This window comes from Takifugu flavidus, chromosome 5 (assembly GCF_003711565.1).
Source record: "Takifugu flavidus isolate HTHZ2018 chromosome 5, ASM371156v2, whole genome shotgun sequence".
NCBI lineage: Eukaryota > Metazoa > Chordata > Actinopteri > Tetraodontiformes > Tetraodontidae > Takifugu > Takifugu flavidus.
In genome coordinates this window covers 6964509-6988504 of record NC_079524.1, presented here as the reverse complement: position 1 = coordinate 6988504, position 23996 = coordinate 6964509, and the positions used below count along the sequence as shown (strand labels likewise).

Sequence of the window (23996 nt, the reverse complement as noted above, 5' to 3'; positions counted from 1 at the left end):
AAATAGTTTCTCCAGGGAAATTTGCGATGTTTACATGTTACGTACTTCGTTGCAACTCAGATGTTTTTTTTGTTTTTGTTTTTTAAAGCACAATGTAATTTATTTAACTTGCAAGTCACTATCATCTAGTAATATTAATCAAGACTCTTTCATTTAGTCTCAATTTCAAGTTTCAACGTTCCAACAAAAATGTCAAGTTGTGCGACCATTTACTTAAATTTACCGCAGTGGGATGGCGGCTCCTGGAAAATCCGTTTTATTTACTTGGTGAATCAAACATCGTTTAGGCTGACAGAATGCCCCGACAAGGTGAGTGTTGCTTGTAATTTCCCATAGCTCGTCAAAGCATCCTCGGCCATCTTAATCCAATTATGCTTTAAACATCAACTCCACCAGACTCAACCAAAGAAAAGGATTTGGATAAATCCTGGGATGAAAGTGATTAGTTTGAGTGCGATCTGTTTTTACTTGCTACACTGTTGTTGTTTTTTGTTTGTTTGTTGATTGCTACATCAGTTCTTCCTGTAACGTTTGGACTCAGGGAACAGTCTAGGCCGGCTTTTCTAAACTGTTGAGAAAGTAACATACCTATATCCTGTGTTTCAGATTCCAGCAGTTCCTCTTTATTTGGGAGCTGATCTCCTTTCCAAAACTAATGTTCGCACAGAGAATCATCCCAGATACCATGCCAAATTTGCAAAGAAAGGATTGGCAACCAAAATAAAGTTTTCTCCTGGTAATACACTGAACACTAAATCATTTGGAAAAATATCTTTTACTCCCATTAACTTTGCTACTGTATTGGACTTTATCAAACTAAACAATACGGCATGATTGTCAATGTACTGCAGCTTTTAGATTTCACGGCTTGAAAGTGCCAACAGCAAACAACAGCCTGTGGTTCTACAGCATTCAAGGACTTTTTCGAGTAGCCTTTGAAATGTACAGTAAAGAAGGGCAGCTTGCTGTGCTGGAGAACTTTCAGGTATAATTTACATCAATATAATGTCAACATGATCAATTGGGGTGTGTTCCTCCTGTACCCAAATGAACTATTTGATGTGAATAATCTTTTCTTTAAAGGATGTTTGGAAATCACAGTTACATGACAACTCTCTGAAGAGGAGCTATATCCTTAGTGTACAGCTCGATTCTGCACCAGCCAGCCGTTTGCAAGATCCTGAATCCACTAAAAAAGTGTCAGGTCTCCAGGACTGCCAGATGGAAGGAGAAACGTTTGAGACTTCTGCAGCTCAAGATTATTTCTGTTCCTTTCAAAACCCGAGATTGGAAGCGGAGCAAAGCCAATCCACTGTAGGCACAATAAAACAAAAACTACTGGGTATTAGCGACAAACTCTGCAAGAGTCAAAGCTGCTCGAACCTTAAGATCGTCTTGCTGCTTTTGAGGAACATTGAACAGTGCATGAGTGACAATCTGGAGGAAAAGGCTGTGACAGAAACTGTATTAGCCTTGTTGAAGGCCAAGGACTGGGGCTGCTTGTATTCCAGTTCCCTACTCAATTGTATTGGACAATGGCTCGGCCAGCAGTTTCACACAGCCAACAGCAAAATCAGCCAGAAAGTGGAGGGCTTTAAAGTCCATCATATTGATCGAATCACTGACTTGCCACCTGCAGAGGAACTTGCAACAGACCTGTTCCCTGAAGCCATGCAGACGCTGCTGCTCCACTGGATGGGCTTGAGTGAGGACTCCGCCCTGGAGAAGAGACGTACGGAGTACCCGATCCTTCTCCTCATCCTGGAGTTTGCCAACCATAACCTCATCACTGGGGTAGCCCATGTTCTCTACTCCAGTCTTATTTGCAAATGACATGTGTCATGTTTTCGTTGCTAGTCACTTCATCTGCCTTTGGTCGGCCATATTTTTGGCCAGTTTGAACCAGGTATAACTTTGGGACCACTGTAAAATGTTATTGAAAGAAAAATATTCTCTATTCAACTAGAGCTGTCTAAATTGCACTATGGCCATTTTTAATTTGCACTGTTAAAATGAGTTTTGGACTAACATTAAAGATTGTGAAACATTTTCTAAAATAATTCTGCCCATGAGCAGAGAAATTGCCCGTTTCTCACCGGGCAGTAAAAAAGCAGGGTCAAGTAGAAATAAAAATTCAACACAAAACTAATTTATTTCAAAGAACATCTGAAATGTTATTTCTAAATCCCATCTTTATCCAAGCAAGCCTGATGACATAGTTTACAACCCCCTTCAACTTTCCTCTGGTTGATTTTTAAAAAAAGACTAAGATGACACCAGAGTCCTTCTGCTCAGTTGATGTAAATAATGTTCACTTGAAACTTCACATCAGTTTATGGTTGAACAATCACATCAAAGATACATCATTCAAACAAATATCTAATTTCAACTGGTAAAACTGAGCATCCTTTTGTGAGGATGAACAGAGTAACACTGAGACAAACTCAGCATCTAGTTATTTACAATGCAATATAACAACAGGTGAGATGGCCGTCTATAAATAAATTGCAGTTTTAGAGCAGAGTAACCATGCACGCTTGAAGGCTGGCGATGTGGTCCTCAATGAACAGATGATTGGCAAAGATGTCCAATATGTGGCGCTAGATGGAATCCATTCCACGAGAGAAAGAAGAGGAGAAGCCGAGGCCCATTCCTCTCTGGGTGTGCGTCTGAGACCGAGCCATCTCGTACTGAACGTCAAGGTTCCTGAACATCTCCTCCTGCTTCTGAAGAGTCCTCAGGTCTTCATCATTGACTGGTTTAGAAACTTCTGCTTCATCATCATCACCCTGCAAAAAAACAATCCCATTTACCTTCAAAGATAAACATCAGAGTATTTCAGGGCTGACTATCACCCATTATACTTACTTTAATACCCATTAATTTGCGAAATTTAACATTTTGGTCCTTGTTTCCAAAGTTAAGCTTCTCCCACAACTCTGCTGTCTGAGATTTGTCCTTAAAAAACAAAACAAAATTAGAATTCAACAATAGGACAATGCAGCACCCTTTCTAATGTGTGGAAAGATGTTTGAAATGGTACATGGAATATATTTTGTCAATTGAGCGCCTGTTTATGTGAGTATATGCAATAGAAGAATATTCTTACCCCATCCTTCTTTCCCTGCCACAGCTTTTTCCTCTTCTTCTCCTGCTCTGCAAACTTCATGGGGTTTACTGAAGATGGGTTATAGTAGCTGGGCACAGCGATACCAGTTTCTGCCAGTGTCTTTGCCTGTAGTGCTGCCATCTGAGCTGCCACAGCGATCTGAGGTGTCACCTGGGTGCCAGAGGCCAGAAGGGCTGCCACATTGAGCCCAGGATTTGAGGCAACTGCCGCAGCCGCCACAGCAGCTGTGAGGGCAGCAAGAGAAAAATGAATACACACACCAGCCTGTGGGCAAGTTCCATTTCAGAATGTGACAGTCAGCGACTCTTGCCTGCAGCTATCTCCTGCTGTTGTTGCTGCTGTTTCTCAAACAGTTCTTTTTCCTTTTGTTCCTGTAATTTCTTAGCCCTCTCCAACCTGTGGAAAGACATTTTATTCCCACAGTGTATCTTAACACCTTTAGAGTAAAAAAATAAATAAAATAAACCTCAACATATATGTAGAAAGAATAAGGTGAAATTGTCTAAACATTTTTCATGTTTCATAAAGTCTGGTATTAAGAATATTACTATACTATAAGACATTTTATAAATGCCGTCATGTATTCCCTTGCCTTCTGGCCAGAGCCTCTTGTGCATCCATAGCTGTATTTCTGCCCCTGAAAGCAGGTGGACTAGGAGACACACTATGACTCCTCCTGTGTATTTTCTCAATCCTTTTCTTTCGTTCTCTGGTGACAAAGCAAACAAGGAAAAAATCTAGTTAACTCAAAGTTTATGACAGTTTTTAAAGAAAATAAACACTTACACCCACCTGCTCTTACTACGACTTTTACTGTGATGACGGTGCTTGGTCCGTGAAAGCGAGCGAGACCTCGCCTTCTTCTTCCTGTCTCTGCTACGTGATCGACGTTTGTCCTTACTTTTGCTGTGATGATGCCTAAAAGCAAATATATCGTCATCAATATAATTTAAATATAATCTTTGCTTAAAAAAGGCTCTTAGCGGCCCTAACTACAGCTGCTGTACACATTGTAAAGCACTTTATTGACAAACCTTTCGCGGGAATGCGACCTGGATGAGCTTCGGCCCTCCTTTGAAGACCTCCCATCTCTGCGTCTGGACCGCTCCTCTCCACGCTCTGTCGAAAGTCTCTCTGTGTCTTCATACTCTTCTGTTTTTCTGTTTGATTTGGAGGGCTTCTGAGAATCTCTTTTACGTGCCTGTTTTAAGAAGAAGTTGTCTCTTTCAGGAAAATAGTGCAACAAAAAGAGTTAGTACCATGGCTTATAGCAGAAGGTACATCATGAAATCAAACTACTTTCCCGTTTTTGATTCATTTTTAACAACATGATAGATTTTCTTTTGTGTGACAGCTTCTGATCGAGACATTTCTCGGATGTGATCTAATCTTTTTATTAATTGTCGAACCATGTTCACTCTGCATGCAAACCATTGTTTCTTGTTTCAGAACAGTGATGCCTTCAATTTTATATAAATGACTGAATGGACATCCTAAAGCCAACAGTTAACTCACAGAGATAACGTTGCATAAAACGAATATATTACTCATTTGCCCCCAAAATGAATAAAAACATTGATTTTTTTATAGTCAATCCTTGAATTACCTTGTGAAAAATAGTTTGAAAATCAGCAACACATACATCTTGTGGTATTTAAGAAGTAGAAAGATGTTTTTATACCTTATTTTATGCACTAGAAAAAAACCACGTTTGGCATCACTGAATGCTTAAATAGTACATGCCCATCTTGAGCTGTAAGAAATCCAAATGTTTTCTTCTACAGAAATGTGAAACAAAGAGTTTGAATGGCAGATAGTTACCTTTCCCAGTAGAAGACATATAATTTTGCTATGTCAGCAGGGTCTTCAGTTCAGTCTCTTCGTGCATTAGCACGCTGAGTATGATTTATTGTAGAAATGTTATCATGCGATCTACACAGATGTTTTATCAAAAAATAAAATAAAAAGGAAAAAAGAAATCTAAAATTGACTATTAATAGCTCTTACAACCATTGAGAGATACCAGAAAATAGGAACCTTTCAATGTCAGTATCCCCATTTAGTACAAACTGCTTTGCAATTTGTACTTTTTTTCTTTTTTCTAGCATAAAACATACTCACCTTCGAATACATTAAAAAGGACTACATATCAAGCCTGGAAAATCACAAACAAGTTTCTAGTCACAGAAATTAATTACCTCTTTGCTCCTGCTTCGACTCCGTCGGTGCTTCCTGTCACCTGGCAACAGCAAAAAGCAAAGTGCTGACACAGCTGTGGTACGCATTCATAGGCCATTGAAATTGCAGAGTTTTGCAGAGATCTTGATAGATGATAGAAGAGTGGGTGTATCAAACTATCTGTGGGACTGCTGAAGAACACTTACGTTTTCTGGAGCGCGAGCGTGACCGCGAATGGTGGTGTTTGGAGCTTCTGGGAGATCTTGACGACTCCATCGTGTGTTTTCTGTGATGAACCGGGGACCCTGTTCTGGTCAGTTTCACCGAGTCACTATCGCTTCCCTAAAAGAAGACAAAAATTGTGCACCCTTACTAATGCATCAAAGCATTCCTGTACCTGGGGGGCAGTGTGAACAATAGCCTACATTCAAAATTAACTGTATTACAGAGTGAGATTATTGAGATCTTCTTAAATTGTTCTTAATCCTCACATTTCATATGAGACCTACATCAATGATGTTTCCCCTCTCAAAAGCCTACAAATATAATCGTCCTACTACCTTATAAACGTTACCATTAGTAGTTTAACACTACTGTTACGAAATTCTAACAATTAAAGTGCCTAAAATTAATATAACCTTGCAAAAAAACACCTCATATTACAACAGAGTTATATATAGGAACAGGAGTCCTTCATTCGTTTTATATGAACTGTTGTCGACTTTAATGCATCGGTGAATTTCCCTAAAGATTCAACTGGAGATCCCTCATTTCATTAAGGGTAGACTGCAGTGTCATCATTCATTGTTTAAAAGGGGAAATTATCCTGCTAGAACGTACTTAAAACACTTCAATGATGCGCCGAAGGTGCAATAAATAATAACAATAATAACGTTAGAACCATAAAGTTGTTCCCATCCTCGGGGTTACAGCAATCGCCGGAGTAAGGTGCTTTAATGTGGAGGCCAAAAGAGAATGGCAGAAGCTACAACAAAGCTTAAAACTACGGGTGAAATGGTTTAAAATAGGCATTAACGAAGGGCGAAGAAGTCTCTCCATGTAAGCGTTACCTGATACAAGAAGTGATCGATAAATCCAATAAACCCTGTCCAAACACATACAACGCACCCTCCTATTTGATGGTACCGTCAGAAATTCTTAGCATTAGGCCGCTGAACACACTGACGCCATCTTTACAGCGTTATTATCCAGAATCAAAATCCCGTGGAAACGATGCGTCTACGTTGTTGCAGTCATACGTGACACTACTACGGTGATCCAATCTTACTTACCGACATAATCCAGAACCTATATATATATTTTTTTTCGTATAGACGTAATTTAATCAAACGAAGACGGAGGTAGCTAGCTAGCTACGTGCCTCTCGTTGTCGAGCTCGGTTGAATTTTTTTTTAATCTTGAGTTGCCAGTTCAGGCTTCACACCCCCTTGTTTTCAATAACGCTATCAATCGAGGTGTGGGGGTACGGTGATTATTGTATATGTGTAGACAAAGAAGTAGTATAACTCATCAATCATTTAAAAACATAATATAAATACCAACATATATAGTCAATTTATAAACATGTTAAAGTACATTTTCAAACGGACTGTACAATGGTCTGACAAATATCCAACCTGGCAACAAAAAGTCAGATTTCCGGATAATCTTGCGGAGCCTCTCCCCTTTGTTAAATGGATGTTTTGTGTCCTGAACTAGGTCTGCGAGGCAGTCGTTTCTGTGACTGCACCGACTCACTAAGGGTTGTTCATAAAATAATAACATAGACAGCGTAAATATAAACATAATATCATAAGATATGGTTATTTTAAAAAATATATAAGTCCCAACCTATAAATTATAATGTACTTGCAACCCAGTAGAGCGCTGTCTTGTATCTTAAAGACAAAGCCCTGGGAAATAAATACTCGCTTTCCTTTTTTTTTTCCTTTTTGACGTCGTTACCGTATAATAACCCGCCAAATTCTAAAACGAACGCTGTCGAGTCTTGCGAGTTAATCGTGTCGTAATTTTCTAATTATTACACTCTGATCGAGTTACAGCTTCTAGAGTTTCATATTTCCATCGAGTTTGTTTTGGCAATCTTTAAAGCGCAACTGAAATTAACAGCTGTCATCGATGGTACAACAGTAGGGCCGGTAGCTAAATGTAAGCGGAGGCTAACATTTAGTTGAGATCCTCACTTTCCTGCAATAAAGCTGCACGAAATGGCGACGTGGACCGACGTTGAACTTCTAACTAACGAGGATACAAACACTGTCCGTTGGAGCAATGTGTCAAAGGAGGAAAACGGCAGTGGGCTTTATCAGGTGGATACCCTGGTCAAAATCTCAGCCAATGAGGTAATAATGCATCTTTTTACTGATAGAAGACGGACCTGCACGTCTTCTTTTGTGACTCTCGATCCTTTTATATTTTGTTATTTCTATAGCCTAGATGTTGCTAAAAGTTAAGTTAATGTCACCTTTTGCAGGTTCAATCAGATCCTCATCTGTCCTCCTGCAGTGGTTCAACTTGGAGTGTTGTTGCTATTGACAAGACTGTGATCCTGTTTGACCAAAGTTATCAAAGCATCCTGCTCCTCCTTCACTTTGGTACACATCTCAATCTGCATCTTTTGTTTATCGTAACAGCATCTTAATTCAGAAAGAATGTAATTGAATGAATTCTCTCGGTTGAATCTAAAGTAAGACGCTAAAAAAGCTGCAGTAAAACATCCACATTTGCATGAATTCGTTTTGATTTCCTGCACATGTGTTTATTCATTGTTTTTTTTCTGTTTTTTTTTTTTTAAAGAAACTGATGTGGATGTTATTGATGTATGCCTGGGTGGACAGTTTTTGGTGGTCTGTGAAAGAAATGGAAATTTCCATCTGATATATGTTCCACAGAAGAGAATTCTGCTCACCAGGGTAGGATTTTTCCTATCATAATGTAGCCTAGTATTATGAAATAATTTTATTTTGTTCAGTCTCTGCAATAAAGCAGGTTTTGTAGAAAGCAATTGACAACAAGTGATGTTATAACCTCTACATTTTTGGCTTTACTCTTTTTTGGGGGGATATCTTAGGCTCTGTTGGAGGGACCCTCCAGTAAAGATAAGAAAACATACCACTGTCTTATCACAAAGGAGGACAAGGACAGCATAGGTAAATTGTAGCTTAAGTTAGTATGGAAATTTAATGAAGGAATAAGATTTGTTTTTATGTCTCCTAAGTTTTTATTTTATTTCTTTCAACAGGAATCTTCCATGTGTTTCTTATTGTAAAGGATGGTTTTTTCCACATTAAAAACCTTGATCTGGCAAAGCTCGAGACAGGTATGAAAATATAATATGTTTTCTCATAAGTATTCTTAAGGCACTTGAAAAAACTTAAATGATTGTTATTTATGTTCTCACAGCCATAGAAAAAATGGATCTGGCTAAATTAAAAGAGGTAGGATACAAATCATTCTTTTTGCATTATCCAAATGATTACTTTGCAGATGAGTGATCACATGTTTTCTCAAATCAGCTCCAGTCTTTCATCAAGATAGATTTCTGCTCCACCAGAGATTACCATGAAGAGGGTTGCAGCACAGCAGTGATGTTCAATCTAGGCCATCAAATCCATTTAATGATCGGGGTTTGTATCTGGAAAAGGTTTCTACCCACTGTTTTGTTTGTGCTCTTTACACAGGAAGTTAATGCTGAAGCAGACCAAAATTTACAAATTGTAAATTATTTTATTTTGGATATTCATATTTTTGAGAATAAACCTTTTCAAGGCAAATCTATAGTTGTTAATTTTGAAACGAGTGATATTTTTTGAAAAACTAGAGTATCCTTGGAACAAATGGTATGCAAATATATTATTTTAAAAAAATGACTACTCATTTAAAAATAATGAAACATGTTTGCTTTAGATGTCTCCAGTCATCACTGTCTTTTTCCTCACAGGGGGACAAAGAAAATGTTTTGACTCTGTGGAAGATGGACCCTCATCAGGCCAGAATGAGCTTTGCTCGGGCTGTTGACAACAGCTTAATTCCAGGTAATCCCGTGTACAGCATATGCTGTTTGAAAGCTTTAGTAATATCAATTTTAGCATGCTTTAATTAAAGTATGAATGGTGGTAGGGTGTTTTAGAACCATGCTGCAACATTTCCTAACAAGGAAAATTCTAAACTTCTCCTTAGAATATTTTTGTGATATTTATGATTATAATGTTAAATCCTTAATGTTTAAAGGTGTTAAGAAGATGGTGGTGGTGGACAACCTCCTGTATGTTCTCGACACCGAGGTGAGCTTTATGATTCCACCCGTTGATACTGTGTCAAACACTACTGAATGACTTTTACATAAGTTTATTTGACAGGACACTCTGAGTCTTTGGGACCTCCATTTTCTTGTCGTGATTCACTGCTGGCCAGATCTTACCATCCATGACTTTGAACTCATCACAGAATGTGGCTCTGCCTCCATGGTGTCGTGAGTGTCACTGTCTTATATTTCAGCTGTCCACAACATACCGAATGATGTGTATCAAAATAAACTTAATCTGTGTCACAGCCAAGACAAGGGAAACATGAAGATAATTCTGTTAACAAAGCAAGACACCAGTCAGGTAAGTGTATGAAAAATCAGATAGTGATAATATTCCTCACCAAGTCTGCTTGTGAAGTCCACCTTCTGCACTCTTTAAAAAAAATCCCCCTAATTTCTCTCAGGTCGATTTTCTGCAAATCAGATGTCTGCCGTCAATGAGTGTTTGCTATTCTCTGGACGTCTCCTCTGTGTCCTGTCTTGTCCAAACAAGACTAAACATGGTACGCATCCCCTTGTTATTAAAGTGATGTTTGGTTTTGCATGTATCATTTCTAGATTTTAATATTTTAATCGTTTCCTATTTTTTCAGGACACCATTTATTTAGTTGAAGGGATTTGTGAGAACCCAGAGAGGTAAGAAGCTCTGTGTAATAATTACTTTGAATATTTGCCAAGATTTAAGTGTAATGCAACTTAGACTTGTCACTTTTTTAATACAGTCGGGGAGAGCCCATATCCTCTGTAGTTGTCAGATGTTTCACAGAGGCTTTGCCTGAGAACAGGTACCTGCAGTCATTTCAGCTGCCTCCATTTCTGTATAAATGTAGTTTGTGTGACTGTCTGATTTTTTTTTATTGTCTTCATTTGAATTACTTTTCAGATTAAGCAGACTTCTTCACAAACACATGTTTGAAGAGGCTGAAAAGTTTGCAATCACATTTGAACTGGACTTAGAGGCAAGTATTAGCCACTATCCCATTTTGCTCTGCTTTTATTTTTGAAATGAGGGTGTTTATAGTGCCCCACTTTCTAATAAGCTCTTTGAATTGTTGTTAACAAGAACATGTACGATATATCTGGTGTGTAGTCTATCCTACTTTCCTACCTTCTAGTCACCATCTGGTATACACCCAACATTGGCATCCCTTTTTCCAAATTGTCTGTTTGTTGGAGCTGCTCTGAGTATCTTTCAGCTATAGATTTTATGCACTGTACACATACATCCTATGCAAGTTCAGTCAGAGGCTTTTTGAGTGTTGCAATAAGAGAGCAGCAGAAGTAAGATTGATTCCAGCGTTTATACCTTTTGGAACTCTAGCTGATTTTTAGTTTATATTTACTGCTTTATTGCACATAGCATCACTCAATCTCCAAAAATAAACAGGTGAAATGTTACAATCATGTGTGAGTTTCTTTGATTTGTGTGTAAATAGCTTTATTGAAATGATTTGAGAAGCTTTAGCTGAACACAGTGAGGTCTGTATTTTCATTAATTATGTGATAAGTTCTGCACAGCTAACAAATCTCTGTGGTTTTTTCAGCTTGTTTATAAGGTGAAGCTTGACTTTGTGCTGGAGCAGCTGGCCTCTGCATCAGTGGGCGGCTATGGACACGATGTGTGGTCAGAACTTGTGGAAGAGGCCAAAACCAACCTGATGAAAATCACAGTCAGTGTGGCTATGTTCTGCTTGTAAATTATTTTAATTTTTAAATTCACCAGATGATCTTGTTCATTTTAAAAGCGCATTAGGAGAAGGAGTATGATCTAAAGTAGTGACATGGGCTAGAGAGAGTTTTCAGATTTTAGGACTATAGAGCCAATTCAGCTAAATGTATGTAAATCAAAAAGTAGAAACAAATTAACATAATTGTTAGAATAGAAAAATGGCTTGATAGATGGGAAGTACAATACACAACAGCAAATTCCAGGGCGTGGTGAGATTTTGTGCAGAATTTGACTTGCGCATCATGTAATTGCACCTTGAATAGACAGTAAAGAAACTGGTGCTCAGACAGGTTATCTTAACGCTCTATCGAAAAAGGCCACCAAGAAAGGCTCTCACCCAGACTGTGTTGTGTAGGATGAACAATATGTGGTGGACTACTGCCTCAAAGCTCCGTGGCCAACATTTGAGACAGCAGAGAAGATGCTGAATTACGCACTCACACAAAATTCATCCCTACAAATCCAAGAGGCCTTGACGAGACTGGCAACATTCTGCAGCCTCCACAACACGGAACATTTCAAGCAAGTTTTATTGGTCTTATTTTTGGCCAGCTCAGGTTCTGTATTATGGTCGGAATGTTTTCATATATAACCTAAAACATTTTCTCTTTCATCCATAGTGCTATAGCCTGGATAGAGTTTCTGAACAATAATGATAATTTAGGAGAAATTCTCACCCACCTGAGAGAGGGAGATATGAGGGGAGCACAACTTCTCTGGCTCAGATATGAGGTATGAATGAGTGAAGAATCCACGACGTTGTTATTTTTGGCCAGACTTTTCTGGTGCCGAAATTTATAAGAAGAGCGAGAACTGGGAATAGCATTGTCTCCTGCCATTATTATGTCTAATGTGTGTGACAGGGCCAGATAGCAGCACAGTTTGATAAGCGCAAGCTTGAAGCTGTGCTCGGTGCCATTCCAGAGGACCTGCCATCCCAAGACCTCTGTCCTTGGTTCAAGACCGTTTTTGTTCCATTTGTGAGGAGAGTGATTCCATCAGGACAGGTAGAATCCAAAATCCCCACTCAGCATATGCTTGTATGTTGAGGTTTTTAGCTGTAGAAGCCTTTTTGTCTTTTCACATTAGAAATTATTGGCAAGATGGCTGGAGCAGAGAGCGAGGAACCTGGAATTAACAGAAAAGGTAACGCAGTATGGGTACATGACCATCATGTGGGAATTGATTAAAAAGTGTGATACTATGCATTGGTTTAGGCTGCTTGGCCCCAGAACGGCCTGGATATGGCAGTGCTCGGGCTGCCCTCTCAATGGACTTGGATGAGATCTGTAAGTTGGCCCACAAACTCTTCACAGACTCCCTGTGGTTGTTGATTGTAACTTCTTTGCGACATGCAATAACCCATTTGTTATTTGTGTTCCTATGAAGGATGATAATTATGGCGCCGAAGAAATGCAGAGCCTCCAATCGCTGGTGTTGAATCTCCGTCAGCTTCTGGGCCTCCATCAAAAATACAACTGCAGGCTTTCGCTTTCTGTCTTTGAGAAGGTTTTTGTGACTCATCAAACATGCACCCTTGAGCATCATATGAGTCTTTTATTACTTATTTATTAATTATTTTTGAGAAATCATTTAAAACCAAGTAAACATACACATATTGGGGCTGTGTTTATCTTTGCTGGTTGGCTTTCATGTTTGATTTTTTTTTTTTTCTGCTTTGTCTATATGGGGATAATGTTTAATGTACAGTATATGATCATCTTCATTCTTTTTCACAGGGAAGTGTACGTAGTGTTGCCTTCTTTATGCTGGATAAAGTGCCAGCTCCAGAGCTGATTGCAGCTACAGTGGAAGGCAGCATCCAGCCCTATGCTGAAGAGCATGAAATTCCATTCGAGGAGCTGCTCCTCCAGTACATCAAGGTGATATTTGGACTGCTATAAAGCCTACTGGGCCCAGTGAATTTTCTGAACATGTGTCTGCATCTAAACTCGTATAGGATCTGCTGGCTCGCTGCAGTTCTCAGACCACAACACTCTTCACAGAATGGGAAGCCAAGGCGATAGCTGTGCTGGGTTGCATGACTGATACCGATGTAGGTTACTATAACATTAACATTATGAAGAGGGTTATCAATAGGCATTATTGTCAAGCTCTTAAATTAGAATTAAATATAAAGCCATTCAAGATTTAACGCAGATTGTTGTGTTTTATAACAGCTGGTGGTTGATGCCGTGCTAGAGATCATGCAGAAAGCTGTAGTGCCCTGGAGCAACATGGTAGAGAAGCTGGTTCAGCAGTACTTGCAGATGGATGGACCAAAGTATGCTTGCTTCCACTGTTTTCAGTTTGATTGGGAAGTTTGCAGATGTTATCAATACCTGCTCTATTTAATCTCTTGCATCTCTCAGGCAAGAGCTTTTAAAGGAGAGTTACCGTCTGATGGAGATTAGGAACCTTCTGAGGAACTATGGGATCCGCAATTTCAACCTCTCCAACACCACTCAGATTATGGTGATTTTGTCTGTGCAATATGACCTTTATTGTGTCACCGATATATACATTCATCGTTTTTTTTCTTCTCCAGACATTGATAAGATACATCCTAAAGCAAGACTTGCCAATGTCTTTAGATGACTCCTTGACATTGGCTGATGCTTACAAACTTCCAACCTCACACATACATTATTTGTATCTCATTCAACTTATAGCTCAAAGCAAGGTAGAGTACGGCATCAAAATGCACAGTATTTAAATCAATTCAAGTATGAATATCATTGACACACTTAAGAAGCGTCTTTTGCTTTCAGTCTGAAGAATGCATGAGCCTCTTGAAGAAACTACCAACCTCAGAGGCAGAGTGTGTCATTGAGCGTCTCACGTCATGGGCTCGACTGCAACTGGAGGACAAAGAACATATATCTGATGAGGTAGAATGGACTTTCACATCAAGCATGTGATATCATTAATGTTTCAAACTATTTTTGATAGAGAGAACAGCTTTTGGAACAGGTGGTGGGTGGGGCTAAACCAGACTCCAAAACTTGCAGCAATGTTTTGTGTTTTTGTATCCAGAACTACGGTTTAGTAGCAGTAGTAGTAGTAATGTCATTGATTTTTGTCCGTACAGAGGTTGGGAACTCCTGATACAACGCATACCTTGTATTTCTTCATGTTTAGCATCTAACTCAATTATTATTTTTTTGGATAGCACAAGAAACATCAGATGATTATGTCTCAGGTGATGGTAGAGGCTCTAAAATATCTGCATAAAATTCAGAAATGTAAGTACACACTGCTGATGGCACAATTACAACCGGCGAGATGTTTTATCGAGCCATTTTGAAACAACTATATCACTTTGCTGCTTTTGATTGACTTCTTTCCTTCTCCAGACGATGCTCTCAAAAGCATGGACTGTGAAAACAACCTCAGCATGTTCAAGGCTATTTCCAATCTACAGGTGAATTTCTTATAAGTTCTTAGCTCTCCCGTGCTCTGGCCTTCACATTTATTGTCTAAAACTCCCTCAACTTTCATTTCTTCAGGAGGATTTTGATGTTTTCTTCACCCCCTCCAACTATGAGGATCCAAACATCAGAAAACAGATCCAGGAGCGTCACATCACAGCTTATGAAAACACCCGTGCCCGTCATTCTTCCAAGGGCAAATCTATGGCAACTCTAGTGGTAGCCAATGATCCCGATGGTAAGACCAAGACCATTTCCACTGAAGCTGGATTGCGCCGTTTAGGAAGGCAGCTGCAGCGAACAGAACAGGAGCTGTGGTCTGATTTGGCTCTGCGGGCTCTGCGCGTGGGAAAAGTGGAAAAGGCTCTTAAGATCCTCAGGTTTGCACATGCCAATGTCATCTTTAGACTTAATTAAATTTAGTTTTTAGATGTATTTTTAATTGATTTAATCCAACATCAACAATGTATGTTTTCCTTCTTATATCCAGTGAGCTTTACGAACATCACTGCAACACCAGCACAGGAAAGGTTTTATTCACATCTGCCAAGATGTTATGTCAGATGCTGGAGGCTGATGATCCCATGGTGCTTACTCAAGACACAGATCTGCCTGCAGTTATTCATGATCTGGCCTGTCAGGCCATTACTGTGTGCAACTCAGGTGGGGGGAAAGTCCACATTTTGCCAAAGTTTCATTATGGTTATTTTTGATTATTAACACACAAGCTGTGTGAAGTCATTGTGCTGAAGTCATTTCCTGTATTCTTGTGTTTAATATCTAATTCCAGCTCATTTAAACTTAATTGCAAATGATTCAAATAGACAAACAATGACTGGTGACGTCACAACAGCATTTTTTCACATCCGAAAGACCATTGAAGCTTCATGTTTTGGTGTGTAATTTATTCTTTGTGTTGTGATTTTCTTGACTGTTGCAGATCTTCTTCTGGATTGTTTGGAGCTTTGCAAGAGCACACGGATGGCTATGGATGTCTACCATCAGTGTCAACTGTCTGACACCTATGGATTTATTGGCAAAGTCAGTGTCACTTTATCAACATTGCTTGATGTGTCATTTCTTATGACTAATCTTCCATCTCCTGATGGTAGCTTATTCAGCTTTAATTGTCAGAATATAAACTAGAAACCAGTATAAACCAAAGTAATGTCAGCAACCTTTATGTGACATTAAATGTTCTACACTTGTGTAATTGTAGGATTTGACTTTGGGGGCAGAAAAAGATCAGTATTCTGAGTGCAGTTTTCAGGATATTTTCAGTGAAGATTGCATTGTACTGGACCCAGTGTCTGTGCTCCCAGTTCAGTATGAAATTACAAACTGCTTGCTCCCCATTTCTCAGGGTAAGATGCTCCAAGATTTCATATACTGTATTGAATGTGTTTAATGTTTATTAGGAGGTTACCAACATTCTAATTCAAATATAATCCTGCAGATACTAAACTGTATCCACTGGACTGTTCCTGTTTGTCACACTGCTCATTTGAAGATGGTATGAAATTCACATTAATGTGCATATAAATATATTGCATCTGTCCTTCTGTGAATTGTACAGTATTATTTTAGAGTTTACTTAGTGTGTTACCTTGGACACATGCAGGCTCAAACTACCTGCAGCCCCTCCTGGGTCCCCTGTCCAACATGTTACAGATGTTACAGGAGTGCAGTCAGCTGGAGCTGGCCCTCAGGGTGCTGGTCAACTCATATGGCAGCTGTCTACAGCACGTCACTTCCAATGTTATGGACATCAAGTTGAGCATGCAGGTATGGCTGCAGCATCAAGTGTTGCTGCTGGTATTTCCCAGAACAATTATACTGTAAATACATTATAGTAATGTTTGTGATGAAATTACCACTAAAAACTGTTAACTCGTTCAGCTTTTTGATGCTCAAGAACTTAAAAAGTACAATGGATGGCTGAGCACACTTCAGAAAAACACTGCCTCAACTCTAAATGCTGTTGCTGTGGCTCTCCTGAACAAGGTCAGTCTGGTGACATGAGACTTTATGGTCAAATCTTTCCAATTTTAGTGTTTTTGAAACGCTGTATCTTTGGGCTGCAGGTGTTCAACTGGAGGGTGGTCGATTGTGAGTTGGCTATTGGCCTCTGTACTCTACTTTCCAGAGCAGAAGTCCTCAAAATACTGTGGAAGGTTATTGACAACACCTGGCAAAACTATGACAAAATCTTGGTAGGCAAGAGGAAGATGTCTTTACATGTGACACCAGTTTTACAATATGCAACCTCCGCATATTGTTTTGACCAGGAAGTTCCCTCAATTGCTCAGTGATAACTTTTATTTTTTTTATTTTTTTTATTTCAGGCTTTAGCCAGGATTGGGGCCAATCTCTGTTGTTTGTATGGTGAAGTAGATGAACGGAAGAGGTTTCTGTCTGTCATCACTGATGCTGAATGGGGCATCAAGCTCGGGAAACTAGAGGTATGTGAATTAAAATCATTTCATATGTAAATCAGATTTACCGTACATCCCTCACTACCCCAGTGTAACTGCAAATTAAAAGTGACCCAATCTTCCCACAGATATCCATCCAGCCAGTTTTCCGTCAGCGGCCTGAGCTGAAGAGTAGTCTGATCCCTGACATGGTGAAAAACTCAAGGATCACTCCTGACATTATTCTCGAGTACTGCAGGTAATGTGAAGTTTCAGTCTGAGCCTTTTTTTTTTTTTTTTTTCTGAATTTTTTTTTTCTCTTCTAAAAGAGTTGCTCTGTTTGCAGAACCTTTGGTCTAGATCATGACCGTGTGATCAATCAGTATATCACCACTTTACTCCTGCTTCAAGAGGATGAGGAAGGGGCGGGTGATCATAGCGGGGACCAGGAAGAAGCGCAGCCTCTGTGCCACGCAGATACACTGGAGCGTGTGCTGCAGGTCATCCCCATGTTACACAGCATCAGTGAACTCACCGACAGTCTCTGTGCAGCCATGCTGAAGGTTTGTCTGCAGAAGACAAATAGAAGTCAAAGTTTCAGCCCATAACGGAAAATTTGAATTTCTGATTTATCATAGCTACTTCAAAACTGCACGTATCCTTAATTGTAAAGGGAAAATCAAGTAACGATGATGCTACATGTTGATTAATGCTTTCAGAATCTAGGATTAAAGTCACTGGTTCTATCCTAAAGGTTTGGGTAATATTAACATTTCCTTTCTCGTGCAGCTCAGCCCTTACAATTACGAGAGGATCGAAGTAGTGCTAAAAATCTTACAGGCTGCAGATGAAAATGTGGCAAGCTTTTCTGTTGTTCAGGTACGAAAAAGAGGCAATTTTTCATTACTTAGTAGATTATCTTGTAAACCTACGCAGCACCATCTGTTCTGTGTTGTTCCGCAGGCAATGGGCCTACTTCAGCATCTCATGTCCTATAAGAGAATCTCTCCAGCCTCTGATGTTGAAAACACATATCTTTTGGAGAACGGCCTTCTGCCAAACCCTCTGTCCAACAGAAGGCTGCCTTTCCACCTACTTATGCAGAACAAACATTATTGGAAGATTATCTGTAAGTTTTACCAGTATGATTAATCATTTTTTCAATCTTCACTTTTATTGACTGGACCACAGCTGTTTCTCCATTGTTAAGATGTGGCTGGTTTATTTTCTATATTTCCTGTGTTTAGCTCCTGAGCTCAGTGAAGAAACCTTTCCTACACTACTTCTAATAAGTAAACTGATGAAGGTAAAACATAAAATGAATTGAAGTGCACTTTTAATCCCAAATAAAACTACTTATCTATTGATAATGGCTGTTGCAGTAATGTACCAACTCTGTGTCCAGGTGAGCCTCGACAAGCTGTATATGTCAGCAGCAAACCACGTGTTTGAGAAGAAGATGAAGCCTTTACTCCTAGAGCAGAGGAAAAAGGGTCACGGTCATTTCTACAATAAGGAGACTTTGAAGGTTGCCAAGGCCATGATGACGTACATTCACTGCATCCAGAGCGCCGAGTGGGCGGCTGCAACGGCGCACAGAATCACACAGGAGCTGCCCCCAGGTCAGATTTTGCCCTGAGACTCGTCCGCTATCCTGATCTTGTGTTTGTGTGCACGTACTGAAGTGTTTTTGTGCTTCACAGGTTATGAGAAGACACAGTCGCTGAGATTCTGTTTGGCTCTTGGGGATGCCTGGCTGAAAGATCCAAATCTAGAGGTCAGTATACAGTATGTGACAGCGTAAAATCTCGATCCCTCGCATTTTATTTTGGCTTTTCATGGTTGACCCTTGTGTGTGAGCAGGAGGCAGCACGGGCAAGAGGAGAAACCTTTCTGTCGAAGTTGAAGCTGCAGTTCCAGCGTTCTGCCACTGAAAACGCTCTGATATCCAGCCAGCTGAACAGCCCAGAACTTTTGAAACTGACTGGGCTGCCAGCCAGACTCATCGTGGCTCTGTATGAGCACAGTCGTTTGGAGCAGTATTACAGAGACAGCGGAGGTCAGATCTGTCCTGGTGAGCATTCATTGATTTCTATGTAAAGCTTTTAAATGTATGCTAATATTGCTTGATATGATAGAAGTTAAGAGCAAATATCCTCAATTTTAAGTTTTTTTTTTAATGGATTGTTCATTTCTCAACAGATATACATGCAGTAGTTAAAGAAATAGCCACCATCAACAATGTGGATCTATTAAAAATCCGCAACATGATGTTGGAAAAATGGATCTGCAAAACTGGCCCTGCAGTCACCAAGGTTTGTCCCTCTAAGTGGTCCTTTATTTTAGTTTGTCATTGTTTCCCAGTATCATGTTTACATTGTGTTTTAACATCTTTGGGACACTAATTCTATAGTTTATGTTCTTCTCTGAAGGATGCTGGTAATTATGAAAGTGTCAGCAATATTGAGGAAGATCCAGATTTAATGAGGTACAGAAACTTTTACTATTTTGGATGGAATGTTTCTTCTCTTTTCTTTTCTTTTCTTTTTTTTAACCTTATTTTACACTTTCTATTAAAACATTGATGTATTAGGACCTTGTTGTAGTTTGAGTAGAGAGCAGATTTTGAAATGTAATCATTAGGTTGTTTTTTAATTGTTACTATTGTGATCATTTGATTCTCCCAGGGTGGTCTACATACTACAGCCTTACCCCATGGATGATGCTGTCTGTCTCCTCAAGCCCATCTTATCTGCAGAAACCTGGGTCAGTAACACTTGAGCAGCACTTGAGACCGACTTGTTGGCTCAATGGACAAAAAGTTGCTCACCTCAGTGTTCTTCAGCCTCTCAGCAGTTCTGGGCCTCGTCTGACCTTCTGCCACCGGACTCGAGCTCTGCTCTGTCTTGTCCGGCTTGCTGATGCTGCCACTCTGGATACTCAGTTTCACATTTCCAGGAATAAAATTCAGTAAGACACCTGTAAAATTAGTTTATTATTCAGAGAATGTTTAATTTCATCGTTTATAAAGAAGCTGTATCATGTTGCCATGCAGGTATTACCTGAAGTGCTACATCTTCATCTCTCGACTGGAGGCCTTAAACATCCCTTACACAGTGCAGTCATTCCTCAGTAGCCCCAAAGAGGGTTTGGTTAAAGGATTGTGGAAGAACCACAGTCATGAGCCACAGGTAACCAGAAACATGAGCTCACTGCTGGAGCTGTAGCGACAGCGTACCGATGAGGCAGCCTTTGTGTTTCACAGGCAGTGCGGTTGGTGGCAGATCTGTGTTTAGAATATCAGGTGTACGACCCTCAGCTGTGGAACAGTCTGCTTCAGAAGCTGCTGAGCTTCAACTTGGTGAGCACAAGTTAAGAATTATTGTGCATTTTCTTGTTTTCAAATGTAAACTTGACACGCGTCTGTCGCTCCGCTCAGATCAGTCACCTTCAGGGGGTGCTAGAGGCAGTAGTATCTGTGCCTGCTCTGTGGGAGGTAATGCTACACTTCATGCTTTTTAATGTCTGAATTGAATGAAATGTGGAATGATTTGTAGGTTGAGGCTTTGCTGGAGCAGCACAAACTGTTTATCGTTTTTATTTTCTCCAGATTCCTAGTTTCTCTCGGACCTGGAGGAGTACGATACTGGCGCCTTTCGTCTCAGGTATGTGTGTAATTGAAACAGAATCTCTTTATCCAGTTTTAACAGATATATTTATGCAACATTTTGCTTCCTCTTGTAATAGTATTCTTACTTGAGATTTTCTTTATTTTCCTGAGAATAATAAATACTGACTGGTCAGAAATAAACTGCTAAACTCAAGACATGACCACAGGGTGGTTTTACTTTTCTGAAGGTCTTTGATGTAAAAAATAAAAATGACTCATGCGGATGTTGACACAAAAAGGTGCCATGGAATTACCTTATCTCTGTATCAAGTGTCATTTTCATTGCTGTGGTTTGAACCCAGCAGTCAAAGCAAGAATGATCATGATGATAAAGTCAATAATTCTGATAATGTAGCGCCGCATAAACACGCCAGCAATGCTTCCTCATTTTATTATCAATAATAACCATAACTAGTTGTTATTCTGAAGAGGAGTGGCAGCAGTAGTGGTAATATAAAAGCTGTGGAGGTTTTCTTTGTTCATTTACTGCACAGCCACACAAAGAGAAAAACAATTTCTTCCTGTATTCACGAGAACATTCTAATAGGTGCAGGTAAAAACTACATAATTATCTAATAATTCATTATTTATCAGTCTTTATTTTATTTTTTCCCATCAGCTTCTCTCCCTCTGAGCCCTGATCAACAGAAGACTCTCTACAGGAGCTTTGTTCTTCTCCTCAAGTCAGTTTCACTTCAACCATTTACCACCTTCTCTTCTTTATATTGTTCATATTGATGGGAGAAAAACTATTCCCTACTCATTACCACTTTTCCCTACTCCCCTGACTCATACCTTTGTTCTCAAGGTGCCCCTTCCTGCTTGATTTAGATCTGGTAGGAATTGCTAATCGCTTTGCACAGTTCAATCTACCAGCGTTTGCCCTGGGAACCCTCCTGCTCATCCCATCTGCTCAGAAGAAGGCCCAACAGATCCAAGTGAGTCTTCCCACGTTTGCAAGATCAAAGCCCCTCGGCATTGTTCCTTGAATTAAAATTTCATGAGAATCTTTTCAGAACTTTTCAAGGTATTTTATTTTAGATAAACAGCTATTTTCTAAACTCCTTGGGCGGTGAATGTGTCAGCCTTGGCCGACAAAGTGGTGTCACACAGTCTTTTGTTGTCTGCCACATTTCCTTCTCTTTTTTTTTGGTCCTGGGAAGGTTTTTAACAGCAAGAAAAACAGAAAATTGCAGAAATTAGATTTACCAGGAATAGGCAGCATCAGTAGAATCAAGGCCTTGATGAATGGATTACAAAATAACATGAGCGATTGTCAGTGCAGCCACATCATTAGCATTCAATGCTAATCGTGGTCGTGGTGTTTCCAGGGCTTCCTGTCTGTTTGCAACCCCGTAGCTGTGCTCGAGCAGGTGGATGAGCTCATGAACACTGGTGAACTGGCTGGAATTCCCTCCCAGGTTAGATTTCTTCGGCTGGATGTGGCTACAGCCCTTTTTTTAAATCTACAAAATTATGATAAAACAGAAGTGGCAGCTGTACTACGTGCCATATAAAATGTGTTGCCCTATTTTCTACATCTGTGAATGCAACCTATGGTGAGAGCTGCAGCCAAAGGTGTTAAAAAGGAAACTGAGTTGAGATAAGTTACATATCTTAAGTTAAAAAACAAGCTGCACTTTCTGGAAGTTAAAAAAACTCATCCTATAGGTGATATGGGGGAAGATTACTAGGGGTAAATGGTCATCAGTAATCAAATTAAAACTATCAGACATGACTGGTGACTCATTTAGACTCGGGGTATTACCAGTACTTTCTTTTTTTTCACGTAGGTGTCCTGATTCTTCTGAGGCTGCAGCAACAAACCTAAAATATTAGATGTTTGTAATCCTTTAATAAATCATTCTGATCTAAATGAACTGCAGTAATCACTCATAAACACTCAAACCTTCTGCCACTGAAATGTTTGCTTTGTTTGAACTGGTGTTAGTTGGTTTTATTTCTTGCTTTTGTCATTTATTAGATGGTTTGACAGTATTTTTCCCCTGGTTTCTCAGATCAGTAAGACTGTATTAACCTTCGTTAGCAACACTGGAGCGCATCAGAAACTGCTGAAGACCCAATACTTCAAGCATCTGAAGCAGCTGGTTGTGTTGGATGCTCAACCTCACCAGCTGAAGGACCTGATGGACTGTTTGATTAGTCACAACCGGTAGGTCAAAGCCCTAAAGCAAATTCATTTGTCATTCTCCTTTAAAAAAAACAAGGGAAAGAGGTGGCAAAACTGCAAAATCAGATATTTGTAAGATCCCAAAACAAGCGTTGGAAGATGCGTTCAAACCGAAAAGGGAAGTACAGACGTGCCTGTAAATGTCATCTCGGAATACCTCCGAAACCGCCGGTGTCTTCAGTTAAAAATTGTCACCGGGTAAATTTTTAAAAACTTTCTTCAGTCATGAAGACGCTGAGTCGCTCGTCGGCGACTACGTGAAACACAGGCAGCATGTCGGAGGGAAACCCCTGACGGACGGCTCCAGCTCACCTGGCTGCATGAAGGTGGGTGAGGCCCAAGTCCTGAACTTAACATTGATCCTTTTCTATCTGCCCTGTTGCTGTTCTGGTCAGCAGCAGTATTCAGAAATGTCCTATTTAACCTGTTTTTCAGGAGTTTCTGAAGATGCCAAACGGAGTTTAAGATGAACTGATCCCGTTCCTGCAGCTCTGCCTGTGGACTTTTGCTTCAACTGTCTAATCTGTAATGCAACATTTGCACTTGACGGCAATCATTCATCTTTGTTTCATATTTAATCAATTTCTATATTGGGTGTCTTCAGTAAATCCTTAGAATCAACTGTATTTATAGTTATTTAGTTCCTTCAATTGATAACAAAAGAGGCAGTTCTCACAAATGAATAGAACATTTTAACCCACAAAACAACCTAACAGAATTATACTAATGTACTTATTTTTCCTCTTTGGACTGTTTGGAACTTCTTTGTTGGACTGAATTTGCAAAATAAAAGGATGGTTTTATACTAATTTCCTCAGTGTTTTCTTGCTTTCTTTAGTCAGAATACCTCCTGATGATTTGGGTTTGCCCTGATAGGACAGACAGCCATTCACAGCCGGCTGCAGATATTTATACATCAGACGACT

The 23996-nt window shown here is 39.7% G+C and overlaps 3 protein-coding genes across 4 annotated transcripts; 2 read left to right on the top strand and 1 right to left on the bottom strand.

Moving 5' to 3' along the window:
* The first annotated feature begins 8 nt into the window (after window positions 1-8).
* On the top strand, window positions 9-3921 carry si:ch211-110p13.9 (uncharacterized protein LOC562347 homolog). Its single transcript, XM_057032627.1, has 4 exons — window positions 9-309; window positions 607-736; window positions 852-985; window positions 1084-3921. The coding sequence occupies exons 1-4, from the start codon at window positions 190-192 to the stop codon at window positions 1831-1833; spliced, it is 1134 nt and encodes a 377-aa protein (XP_056888607.1). The 5' UTR covers window positions 9-189; the 3' UTR covers window positions 1834-3921.
* On the bottom strand, window positions 2134-6756 carry rsrc2 (arginine/serine-rich coiled-coil 2). Of its 2 annotated transcripts, none has more exons than XM_057032623.1 (10): window positions 6601-6756; window positions 5515-5650; window positions 5329-5369; window positions 4165-4331; window positions 3923-4048; window positions 3723-3839; window positions 3441-3526; window positions 3110-3354; window positions 2869-2958; window positions 2134-2789 (listed from the first exon to the last, which is right to left on the bottom strand). In XM_057032623.1, exons 1-10 carry the CDS (start codon window positions 6604-6606, stop codon window positions 2601-2603), a joined length of 1203 nt encoding a protein of 400 aa, XP_056888603.1. In that variant the 5' UTR covers window positions 6607-6756; the 3' UTR covers window positions 2134-2600. The 2 variants fall into 2 exon arrangements, with proteins under 2 accessions (XP_056888603.1, XP_056888604.1); XM_057032624.1 differs by having other exon boundaries at window positions 2134-2786.
* Window positions 6757-7265: 509 nt separating this feature from the next.
* kntc1 (kinetochore associated 1) lies at window positions 7266-23879 on the top strand. The gene is made up of 61 exons (XM_057032470.1): window positions 7266-7671; window positions 7803-7923; window positions 8126-8241; window positions 8400-8478; window positions 8571-8648; window positions 8732-8766; window positions 8845-8955; window positions 9270-9363; window positions 9560-9612; window positions 9688-9800; window positions 9882-9936; window positions 10040-10138; window positions 10228-10271; window positions 10358-10420; window positions 10519-10594; window positions 11180-11305; window positions 11720-11886; window positions 11985-12096; window positions 12228-12371; window positions 12454-12510; window positions 12582-12653; window positions 12754-12873; window positions 13104-13247; window positions 13325-13420; window positions 13545-13648; window positions 13737-13839; window positions 13913-14047; window positions 14136-14255; window positions 14537-14609; window positions 14721-14788; window positions 14874-15175; window positions 15286-15458; window positions 15736-15836; window positions 16015-16159; window positions 16252-16308; window positions 16417-16580; window positions 16695-16799; window positions 16880-17008; window positions 17141-17257; window positions 17359-17468; window positions 17556-17772; window positions 17999-18088; window positions 18173-18338; window positions 18457-18515; window positions 18615-18831; window positions 18913-18986; window positions 19073-19283; window positions 19412-19524; window positions 19642-19697; window positions 19897-19975; window positions 20055-20179; window positions 20265-20400; window positions 20475-20570; window positions 20649-20705; window positions 20820-20874; window positions 21499-21562; window positions 21688-21817; window positions 22211-22300; window positions 22898-23052; window positions 23294-23396; window positions 23506-23879. The coding sequence occupies exons 1-61, from the start codon at window positions 7537-7539 to the stop codon at window positions 23533-23535; spliced, it is 6639 nt and encodes a 2212-aa protein (XP_056888450.1). The 5' UTR covers window positions 7266-7536; the 3' UTR covers window positions 23536-23879.
* Window positions 23880-23996: the final 117 nt, after the last annotated feature.